This window comes from Camponotus vicinus, unplaced genomic scaffold, assembly GCF_025532165.1.
Source record: "Camponotus vicinus isolate PSW18456_S1 unplaced genomic scaffold, iyCamVici1.0 SCAF_4, whole genome shotgun sequence".
In the NCBI taxonomy this organism is placed as follows: Eukaryota; Metazoa; Arthropoda; class Insecta; order Hymenoptera; family Formicidae; genus Camponotus; species Camponotus vicinus.
The window spans coordinates 6,586,039-6,598,538 of record NW_028141976.1 but is presented as its reverse complement, the minus strand read 5'-3'; the positions used below and the strand labels follow the sequence as shown (position 1 = coordinate 6,598,538).

The following is a 12,500-nucleotide window of genomic DNA, read 5'->3' as shown; positions in this document are numbered from 1 at the left end:
ATTGATTCAATAGTTATTGAAATATGATAATCGATGATACTTCTAAATGAGCAACTCGCATATAAGTTGCTGCGAGTGACTTTATTAATGTGTTTCATGATTTTTCAGTTCTTATGTTTGTTACTTTTGAAAACATTTTAATGACAGTATGTGTAAAATATGCTGCAAAATATTGTTCAACATAGTAAATTAATATCGAGAATATTGAAACAATAAAAATAATGAAATGCATTTAATTTTTAAGTTGATTATTATTTTCAAAAATATTTGGATAACAAGACATTTATTTTTTATTTTATAATTTCATATCATATTTGTTTAGGGAATGCATTGTATAAAATGCACAAATCAAAATTATTACTCAATTACTATAATAGTTAATATCAATTAACTAAATAATAATATAATAGTTAGTATCAATTAACTAAATAATAATATAATAGTTAATACCAATTAATAGTTAATATCAATTTATAATAGTTAATATCAATTACAATAATAGTTAATATCTTGAGTAATGAATTTCTTTTCATGTGTCATAAAGCCACAATGACGAACGTCAAACTAGAACTCCTCTCAAACCAGATCAATCAATGTCTCGAAATAATTGCGAGGTAAAATAATATTTTATATTATTGTTTCTCTTTTTTATGTTATTGTTTTTTAAAGTAATTTTTTTTAACCTTGACTTTTTACAATATTACTTCTTACAATATTAAAGTATATGCACAAATCATAAAAATGAGTCTACCTGAAAATTTATAAAATTTATAACATTCTTTAAAAATTGCATTTTCAAAAGAATTTTTTACAAATGTATTTGTGGAAATTACATTTTAATTTAATCTTTATTATAAATACTTTTGTCGACATATAACTAAATATAGATACTGTTGTATATGTAACTAAAGAAAGAATATTTTCTCGTGTTCTATTCGTCGAATTTAATAATCACAATTCGTTATATATATTTTTATATTTTATGAAAAGATTATAGAAGACTATAGAATATTATTTTAATAGAAAAATGTGTGTGTTTTAGCATAAGGAAAATTTTCTCATTAAGAATACGGAATGTGTTCTTGTATCATGATTTCATATATAATTTGACAGCTGCAGGACGAAAACAAAAAGAAAATATAAACTTTTTACACTCTTTTATGGATAAGGTAAATGTTATGAATATTAATAACAAATTAGTTTTAACTTATACTTTATACTTACTCATAATTTATTATTTCACAGTTAATACAACAGCACCTAATAAATGCACAGAATAGCAACATTAATAATGATAAGACTCGTAAGTTTTGTCTATGGACGTACTATATGGACGTAGTATATAGACTCCGCATGCCCTTTTTTGTCTATCTAATTGAGTGAAGCCAACATCTAGAAAGAGAGCGAGAATAGAAAGCTTTTTCGTCTCTCTCTTTCTTTTTGTTTGTTTTTTTTTGCAATTCGTCTGCGCAGAAAGAGACAAAGTCTGAACAGAAAGGTTAGATCATCTGTTTCTTTCTATATGTTGGCTTCACTTTTTTGGCCATATGCGGAATCCTTGTATACTACGTTTATGGTTTTGTCTATATTTTATTTGTATGTTTCCATTGTTGTTACGATGCAAGATTGTAAATGATTTTTTTCAGCAAAATAATATTTTTCAAAAGCTTAAAACTTTATTAAAGTGCTTGCTTTCATTGTTAAAACACTATTATAATGTCTAATTTTAATCAATGCTAAAGATATTTTTCTTTTTCTACGTTTATTTTTAATATTAATTTTCAAAATATCTAATTTTTCTTTTATATATACATGGCGTCCCAGAACACTACATACAAGCGCTTGTGAGGAGGTACAGACCAGTAAATTGAACAGAAAAGTCTTGTACCATTTTACAATTTTCGCAATAATAACAGAAATATTAAATATTAAAATCGGACGTACGAAAGAAGCGCTCAGCCGCTCGAGCGCTTGTTTGTAGTGTATATATATATATATATATATATAATATACTATTATTATATATTCTTATGCTATGAGAAAATAATTAACATATATACATACATGCACAAAATTTTATACTTTTTCTTTCATTTTATTTAGATAAAACACTTCTCGATACATTAATAGAAATGTTTGATAACGAGAAATGCCCGCAAGAAGTAATACGGGAGAATTTAATTACTATAATACTAGCGGTATGTAAAATATCTCTATATAATTTTTACATAATTATGTTTGTATATAAACAAATATTTATTATATTATATATAAAAAGTTAAAAAAGAATTAGTCTAATAAGAGCTAAGCACAATAAATAAATGCATTTATATTGTGTAAATATTCTTTTTGATAATAACGTTTCGATGCTTTTGTATCGTATCTCTCTTCAGCATATAAAAATAAATAATATACTGCTACAATGTAGCTAATATTATCTAATAAGCATAATAAAGAGATAAAAATCGATTACAAATAGTAATAATTAATAACACGGATTACTTTACATTTTTTAACATACCATTTCGTTACATTTTTTTCGGAACAATTTAGACGTGGTCCGTGATTGGAAAATATTTTTATTTTACACTGATATGAACAAGTTACATGCCATCATTAAACTACATAAGGGCTCTTTTTCTTAGCAAAAAATAAATCAAATAAAAATATGGTATATAAAATTTCATGTAAAGATTGTGATGCATCATATGTTGGTCAGTTAAATAGATAAAATTACGCATTTATGAAGATTGTATTCATATTAATAACGACACTTTACAATATTCTGTGATAGTCAAAGAGCATTGAATTACTTCTTTTTTTTAATTACAGTTGAATAGGATAACGTTGAAGTTTTGGATATAAAAATTATTTTAAGTAAAAATTATTATAAGATCTGTTGTTTATTAAGCATCAGAAAAATAGAATCAATCGACATATAATACCGAATGTCTTTACCATGTATGCTGGATTATTGGAAAATTAATGTTAAACGAAAATTTAAGTGTCCCTATGTGTTTATTTTTCTCCCATCGGAAGAATTGAATTATTATTAAAGTGAAATTTTGCATAATTTAAGTGCATTTATTTACTACGCTTTCTTCTCATTAGTTTTATTCTCCTTTCCGATTTTTTTATATTCAATATATATAGGTATATATATATATATATATATATATATATATATATATATATATATGTTTTTAGTTGTTTATTATCAACGAATCATTTAAATTAACATATAAAAAATTGTTATTTATTAGGGATCGGATACAACGGCAATAACATTAAATTTTGCTATCTTTATGCTGGCCTTGCATCCACATATACAAGTAAGTATTTATTAAATTTATTCGAAATAATACAATTAATTATACAATTAATACAATTAATTCGGTATAATAAACGAAGTAAATGCAAATAATACAATTTTCAACGACGAATATAAAAAAATTTTTCTAGTAATAATCAAAGAAAGTTCTTTCTCAATAAATTCTATTATTTACACAAATAATAATTCGCTCAGAATCTCTTTTGGCATATTATATAAATTATAAAATAATTTCTAATGATGTTAATAAGATTAAATAATTAAATTAAGATTAAATAATTAAATTACTATATTAAATTACCATACTTTGTTCAAATTGTAACTTAAATTTGGTTAGTATAAACATTTTTTTCAAAGTATGTTTATAACAGTTCAGCAAACAAGAAATATGTATAATATATGTTATAAACTCATTACAAAATTTGCTTAAATAAAAATTTTGTGTGTAATGTTTCTATTAAATTAAGAATTTTAATGCAGCATAAAATGCTATCATCTGCATTTCAATACCAAACTGATAAAAATTCGTAAATATAATCAATAAGATTACATCTCTCTTATATATTGTACATGTTTATATTTATATAATTAAATATCTTATTTAATTTTATAATAGAATAAAGTATATGAAGAAATTAAAGAAATTTGTGGAACTGATCCTGTTAAATATGAAGATTCACATTACATGAAATACTTAGATTGTGTAATAAAAGAAACAATGAGACTATTTCCAGCTGTTCCATTAATTGGGCGGTCTTTAACTAAGGACGTAAAAATAGGTATGTTTTCAAATATTAAAATTCTATTACTTTATATGTGTGTTAGAATACATATAATCATTATATAGCTTAAGCACGAAAAACCATAATTTTTAAAGAATAATTACAAATATATTTTATTATTTAAAAATTATATTATATTATGTGCTCATTTTGTTTTTATATATAAACTACTTTTGTATGTTGACTTATATATACCATACATATATAAAATATTATTTTTTATATCTTTTTTTAACGTTTAAATATAAAGAGATATATGTTTTAGGAGACACTATTTTGCCAAAAGGCACGGAAGTTATATTGGTGATAATAGCTCTCCATCGAAGTGAAAAGTTCTGGCGAAATGCACTAACATTTGATCCAGATAGATTTTTGCCAGACAAAATAGAAATATCACAGAAACATTACATGCCATTTAGTTATGGCGTAAGAAATTGTATAGGTGAGCAATAAATCACAAGATATTAAGATCAAATTTATTTATAATTAACTAACAAGTTTTTGCAGGTGCAGGTTTTGCTTTGTTATCGATGAAAATTCTACTAGCAACATTAATACGCAATTTCATATTTGAAGCGGATTCTAATATTAAAATCAATGAAATAAAATTGAACATGCATATTGCTTTATCTAGCGTGAAACCTTTAAGCGTTAAATTAAAAACACGAGGTCCACACTAGTAAAATAGTATAAAAAGAAATATATTATGTAATAATTATGTAACAATATACATTTAATTAATGTATACATACATACACACATATATATTATAATATAGTACATACAATAAAAAAGATATTCATTATATTAGATTGTAGTATTTGAATTTTCTGCGCATTATAAAAAGTTTTGTAATAGTATTCAATAGATTATAATTAAAATTTTGATTTTAGTAATTAATATTTTTTTGTCATATTTAAAAAAGATGTACATATATATATATATATATATATATATATATATATATATATATATATATAAGAAAAAATGCAATTGTTAATCGCAAATTACATTTTTTTTTCGAAACAATTATGTGTTTTCTTTACACCAATTGATTCCTCTCATTATTTTGTACATAAAAGTATTAAGGTAAGATAATCGAAAAATGAATATTTTACAAGATATTTTACGGTTTATGTAAAATTAAGAAATTATTTCAATCCTCATAACTCAAAAAGTACTTAACGAAAAGGTACTTAATTATAGTGTTTTGGAAAGCTCTCGAGATAAGCTACAAGAATGAAAAATAGTAGGTTCCATTTAAGAAATTGAAGATGACCTTTATATGACCTTCAAATGACTATCCAAGGTCAAATTTTTGCCACCATCTTCTGTCCCCCTCGAAGTCAAGCAACTTTTATTTGAAACATTTTGTTGTACATTCAAAAATAAAAAAGTTATTGGGGTGGGTAACTTAAAATGGCTCACCCTGTATATGAAAAAGAGGAATTAAAAAATTAATGAATTTACAAATTAATATTTATCATTTTGCATATAACATTATAACATCATAAATTGCATTTTATTATATAATACAAATTTTATAATGAAATTTAATTTAATTCATAAAAATAGGTAAAGTAAAACCATTTTCGACAAGCGTTCTCAACACATGTGTTCGTAACATTCGTTTTTATTAATATATATATATACATATAGAACATATATATCTATATATATATATATATATATGTGTGTATATATTCACAATTCGTTTATATTAATATATATATAGTATACGCATTCAATATTCGTTTATAAGAATTATACGATTTAATTTTTTATATGAAAAAAATATATCGATATTTTCTTACAACTGATAAATGTATAATATATTTATCAGTTATGAAAAATATATGATATAAAAAGCTGTAAGGGAAAACATTTAACGCTGCCGCACGTATCGAGATAGCGAGAAGCGAGCAGCGTCGCCCGTCCGTTGCCAGCTTAGTAGGAAAAAGACAGAAAACTGTATTCTGTCCTTTTCTACTATCCGAAGCTAGCCGAAGCGCCGAGCTCATACGTACGCTTACGCATACGTGTCTGTTACTCCCTCCACTCACGGTTGCCGGTTGCCAGCGTATACGTTCTGGCATCATTGGTTCTAATATGCATGTAAATATACATAAAATTTTTAATTTTATATAGTCCTTTATTAAAAAAATTTATCTTATAAACATTTTATTTTTTTTTAATATTTTATTTTATTTTTCTAACTTTAATTTTCCTATTTTTCTCTAATAATAAACATTTAATTTTAATTCCAAAGTTAGATATAAACTGATAAGGTTATTTAGAATAAAAAAAAATATATAATGTGTATTTCTTTGTCAAAAATATAAATATATTTTTATAAATTTCAAACAAACACTTAATTGTAATGTACCATTAATTTGAAACCTATGCATTTTGAATATATTAAATTAATGCATTTAAATATGATTAATTAACACGTTTTAATGTATTAAATTAAAATATATCAAGTGCATATAAGTTATGCAGCAGGAAACGTATGAAAAGAGCTTCATCTAATTTACACATTTATACATGTGTAAATTAGATGAAGCTCTTTTTATATGTAAATAAAACATATTAAAGATTTGCAGTGTAATGTTATGCCTCTGTAGCTGCATAAGAGTATCATTTGTTTTTGTAGCACTGATAATAAATTATTATATATATTACTTTTTGATGTCATAAACACAATTTTTTTTGTTCGTTTAGTTCCAGTTTTTATGAAACGTTTTAAATATTTTAAGTGTATCGCACATATATATTGCGTGTTTCTCTCTTCTGTAATCGCGAGTCGTAGCAAGTGTAACAACAAATACCCATACTTTTCGATAAGGTAAGTACACTGCAAATCTTAATATGTTATATTTACACGTATAAATGTGTAAATTAGCTGAAGCCCTTTTTATACGTTTCCTGCTGCATAACTTATGCACTTGATATATTTTAATTTAATACATTAAAACGTGTTACTTAATCATATTTAAATGCATTAATTTAATATATTTAAAATGTATAGGTTTCAAATTAATGGTACATTACAATAAAGTGCTTGTTTGAAATTTATAAAAATATATTTATATTTTTTACAAAGAAATACACATTATATATTTTTTCTTATTCTAAATAACCTTATCAGTTTATATCTAACTTTATATTTTTTCTTATTCTAAATAACCTTATCAGTTTATATCTAACTTTGGAATTAAAATTAAATGATTATTATTAGAGAAAAATAGAAAAATTAAAGATGGAAAAAAAAAAATAAAATATTTAAAAAAAATAAAATGTTCATAAGATAAATTTTTTAAATAAAAGACTATAAAGTTAAAAATTTTATTTATATTTAGGTGCGTATTGAACATGCATCTTAAATAGATAATGAACGAATCATTTTCGTTTATTGGCCGAACATGTCCGACTTGTAAAATCGATTTAATATCTGAAGTTCCTCTATTGAAACTGTATCAGAAATTAAATCGAAGTGATATTTTTAATTTTATCTGTCGTCTTTTGCAAGCTTTATATAATTCTCATGACTAAAACTTAAATACGAGAAAAATAGCGCACCGTAGCGGTAAACAAACGAACTAGCGATTACTGATTTTGCGGTGAAATTTTACTTCCACTGACTATAATTAATGAGATATAAGATAAAATAACTAAAAATAAGCGTTTCTATTAGAGTTCAATGAAATACTGATTCTTAGTGATCTTATTCATATATTTGTAAATAGAAATTAATATAGTTTTCATAATTATATATATATATATATATATATATATATATATATGTATATGTATGTATGTATGTATGTATGTATGTATGTATGTATATGTATATGTATATGTATGTACATATGTATATATAGTTTTAAATTAATTTGAAATTAATAAAAATTAATTTTTATTTTGTCTATAGAAACGTAAAAAATACATTTCCTTAACTATGGTTTTAAAAGCATTTCTATAGGAACGTTTCTTATTAATGCTTTACGGTTAAAAAATGTTGGATACGTTTAAGAAACGTATATAAAACGACCGTGTGCTACCTGGGTTTATTGTTATCATACATGACAAGAATATAATATTTAATAAATTATTTGTAAATTTATTATAAGTAAACATTACTTTAAAAAATCAAAGCAATATAATTTATAATATTAATATTATTAGAAATTTATATAATAATATTATATAATAATATTATTAGAAATATTAATATATACATTAAAAATTTTACATATATGTAGTTTCAATTTGTATAATTTTGATATCTGTGTAAGTCATTAAATGTGTTAAGCTGCTGAGACGTGTAAATCAAGAACAAACGTCTCTTTATAACACGTCCCAAACATTGAATAAAGAAGTGTTTTATTTTTTTATACGTTTCCATACTCTCTAAAAGCGAATCAGTGTATTATCACTGAAAAACAGTAAATAGTCACTAATTACAGCAGTTATAAGTACAGCACTGTAAATCAGTGATATTTTATTGAAAGAATTAGTTAATAATTTTGACTGTTTCAATCAGTAATATTTCTTTCGTTATTGTCAGTAATATTAAACTACAATTCATCTCTCTATCTATTTCATATAAAATTAAAAATTTTATTTATATATATCTACTGAATATTTATTATATCAAAAATTTTATTTTATTTATATTATATGCATATTGAACTTGCTATCTTAAATAGATAACGAACGAATAATTTTCATTAAGTCGCCAGACATTTATTTGTCCGACTCATAAAATCGATTTAACATCTGAAATTAAATCGAAGTAATATTTTTAATTTTATCTGTCGCTCTTTGCAAACTTTATATAATTCTTATAACTAAAACTAAATACGAGAGAGATAGCGATCGTAGCGGTAAACGAACGAACTAGCGATTACTGGTTTTACAGTGAAATTTACTGGTTTTACAGTGAATTTTATTTTAACTGACCATAATCAGTGAGATATAAGATAAAATAACAAAAAAATAAGCGTTTCCACTGAAAATCAGTAAAATACTCACTGATTCTCAGTGAAATCTTATTTTACTGTTTAAATTAGTGATATTTTCACTGATTCACTTTTAGAGAGTACATATTCTCATTATAACACGTAAGATTCGTATAAAATTAATACATTACACATTTATATGTATTTAAATAACATGGATAAACGTGTTTTCTGGAAATTACACAAATGAAATAAGTTACATTAACACATTGAAATTTGCAGTGCATTGCGAAGAATTTTGAGATTTGTTTAAAGCCGCAAAAGTAGCTTTCCTGGCAGACAACGGACGGTCAAATATAAAAAAATTTTTTATTTTCTCAAAAATACATAGTGTTTTTGATGTCGCTGATTCTAATTCTGAACATAGATTTATGAAATTTCAAGCCTAAGAGCAGTAATGATAACATGAATAAATATAAACGTATAGACTTATGCAGAGAACTTTCTTTTAACATTATCGAGAACTAATTATGTGGATGTAGAAAGCTCCTTTTTTACTTTAGAGTCTTTTTCGTTGGTTTTCTAATTTTTTACTTCTATGGTATTAATTTAATATTTATGAAATACCACTAATTTATCAACTCAAGAGTCACAAAAGTGGCTTTCCCGGAAGTCTAATGTCGCGCCTTTGTAGCTGCATAAGTGCATCTATTTGTATTTGTATCACTAATAATAAATTATCGTCTATTACCCTTTGATGTCATCAAAAAGAATTTTACTTGTTCGTTTAGTTCGTTTTTGTGAAACGTTTTGAATAATTTAAGTGTATCACATATATATTGCGTGTCTCTCTTTTCTGTAATCGCGAGTCGTAGCAAGTGTGATGGTAACAACAAATACCCATACTTTTCGATAAGTAGTATCTCTATTTAGTGTATCTCTATTTACTTTCTAATCTGAAAAAAGCATCTCCATTATTTCATAAATTGTATTTATGTATTTTTCTTTGTTATAGTCTGAAGGACTATAACTCTAGTTTAATATTAATATAGATTTTATTTAAACAAAAAAAATGCAATGGAATGTTTGCGAACCGCGTAAAATCGTCACCTCAGCGAACTACGTGTGAGTTCGCCAGAAACACGAAAATGCAAAGGGTTTCGATTTTGAAACGCTTTCGCTTGCACCAAGATTTGACCGTCACGAAAAGTTCACCATGATCTTATATGATAACGTCACTAGGCGATCCCCTCCCAAATTTTAGCAAAAACGAGGAGTTAAAAACCGCCCATCGCGAGAGCGCAGCGGACAGTCGTTAACAAATATTGAACAATTGTAAGTGCGGGCTAGTCGCTAATTAATTTCACTAATTAATTTAACTTATTACTTAAAAGAATAAAGGAAGAGGTTATAGAAATAATCCGAGTCTTATATCAAATCAAGAAAATATATTTGTAGCACTGATAATAAATTATCATCTATTACCCTCTAATCAAAAAGAATTTTCCTTCCTCGTCTAGTTCCAGTTTTAGTGAACATTTTAATGAACATTTTGAATATTTCAGTATATTGCACGTATATATTGCGTCCGACTTCTATAACCGTGAGTCGCGACAATTCAAGTGTAGCAGCAAATACCTATACTCTTCGATAAAGTAAGTAGTATTTCTATTTGTTCCTTAAAGTTTTTTATATTAATTATTGTTGTTTTATTAGCGGAGTTTCTTTTTTATTAAGTATTTTAGATTAATAAAATTTTTAAATAAAGCAGATTGAAGATTTTTGTTACATATAAAATTATTATCTTTTAAAATTTTATAAAAACATTGATTATTTTAAATAACTACGAAACTTATTTAATTTTTATTTTTCCTTAAACATAGAAATTCTCGAAATAATAGCTTCCATGTTATTTGATACTTGACATTTCGAAAATAATAAATGAATTTACTTGTTAATCTGAAAGAAGCATTTCCATTATTTCATAAATTGTATTTATGTATTTATCTATATGTTTAGAAGGGGAAGACATAAAATAAAAAAAAATCTGGGAAATACATTAATACAAATTTGTATTATCAATTTAATGATAATGATATTTATTTCATTAATACTATTGGGTCTTACTGCTCTATATATATATATATATATATTATTATATTTTAAATGATCGTCGCCGACATATAATTAAAAAGATAAATATATTAAACGGCCCAAAGAGTTTTCCATTTATTGGAAGTGGTTATTATTTCTTTCGTCAGAATTATGGAGGTAATAATAAAGAGATATTTAAAAAATTAATTATTACCAACATTGCATTAATTTAAAATAATAAAGATATTAATAAATTCATAATATAAATAATATTAATATTAATAAATAAAATAAATTTTAATAAGTTAATAATATTATATGATAAATCATAAAACATTTTTTAGAATTTTTGGATATTATTATTAAACTGACACAAGATTATTCATCTCCATTCAAGTTTTGGCTAGGCAACAAATCAGTAATTGGTATATATGAACCAGATCAAATGCAGGTAAAAAGATAGCGTTTATATGTTTCATTATTATTTGTTTGTATATTCATGAATTATTTAAATCTATATATAGAGAATCTGTTGTCTATTTCAAATAAATAATACTTTTATATATCTTTATAATAACTCATCACTGATCTAATCAAAATAATTTTATACAATTAACTTTATCTAAATATAATATATTGTTAAATATCTAAATGACAGATATACAGATATACAGATAAACAGATATACATTTAAAATATTTAAAATATTTAAAAGTACTTCACATAATACAACTTTTATAGGTAATCTTGCATAACAGTGTGGATAAAAGTATGCTATATAAACTTTTTGAACCTATAATGGGCAAAGGATTAGTCACAGCTCCTGGTAAGATATTTTTAGTAACATAAAATTTAAAATTATTCCTATAACTATAGTTTACACATAATAAAATTATGTAGTTTCATAACTACAATTTACATAATAACATTATATAATTTTAAAAAATCCTTTATAACATACTTATAATATAATTATTACTTGCATTCTTATATAATATATACTTATATTTTTACTTTTGTTACTTTGACTGCAATGTGACAAATTTAAAATTATTATTAATTAAATTTGTTTTCAAAGTTTTTTAATATCAATGCTTTTTAATATTATTTTTATGTATTACATGTACATATATATATATATATATATATATATATATATATATATATATATATATATATATATACAGGGTGTCACAGGTATTATCCGTCAAATAAAAACCATAAATAGAGCTCGCTAAACTAAACTAAAAAGTCCTATACCATTTTACAAACAACCACGTAAAATTTCGAGATATTAATTAAGGAAGATCGGCTAATAAGCGTACAATT

At 23.9% G+C, this 12,500-nt stretch overlaps 2 protein-coding genes across 7 annotated transcripts in view; both read left to right on the top strand.

The window, feature by feature from the left end:
* LOC145970240 (cytochrome P450 4V2-like) overlaps positions 1-4,923 on the top strand; it is a 14,441-nt gene extending 9,518 nt beyond the window's left edge. For 4 of the 5 annotated variants that reach the window (XM_083096808.1, XM_083096813.1, XM_083096809.1 and 1 more), the window contains 8 exons: positions 545-614; positions 1,043-1,169; positions 1,246-1,303; positions 2,104-2,198; positions 3,264-3,332; positions 3,948-4,110; positions 4,379-4,555; positions 4,612-4,923. In XM_083096808.1, the coding sequence (XP_082952934.1) occupies positions 545-614; positions 1,043-1,169; positions 1,246-1,303; positions 2,104-2,198; positions 3,264-3,332; positions 3,948-4,110; positions 4,379-4,555; positions 4,612-4,793 (941 nt within the window). In that variant the 3' untranslated portion in view covers positions 4,794-4,923. The remainder of the gene's footprint in view (positions 1-544; positions 615-1,042; positions 1,170-1,245; positions 1,304-2,103; positions 2,199-3,263; positions 3,333-3,947; positions 4,111-4,378; positions 4,556-4,611) is intronic. The other variant, XM_083096810.1, reaches the window with a different exon arrangement.
* Positions 4,924-6,877: 1,954 nt separating this feature from the next.
* The window catches only part of LOC145970807 (cytochrome P450 4e3-like), a 7,300-nt gene continuing 1,677 nt past the window's right edge, over positions 6,878-12,500 (top strand). Inside the window, exons 1-5 of one of the 2 annotated variants that reach the window (XM_083097802.1) lie at positions 6,878-6,961; positions 10,643-10,732; positions 11,097-11,348; positions 11,516-11,622; positions 11,913-11,997. In XM_083097802.1, coding sequence (XP_082953928.1) covers positions 11,617-11,622; positions 11,913-11,997 — 91 coding nt within the window. In that variant the 5' untranslated portion in view covers positions 6,878-6,961; positions 10,643-10,732; positions 11,097-11,348; positions 11,516-11,616. Of the gene's footprint in view, positions 6,962-10,043; positions 10,413-10,642; positions 10,733-11,096; positions 11,349-11,515; positions 11,623-11,912; positions 11,998-12,500 lie in introns of those variants that run through there. The other variant, XM_083097803.1, reaches the window with a different exon arrangement.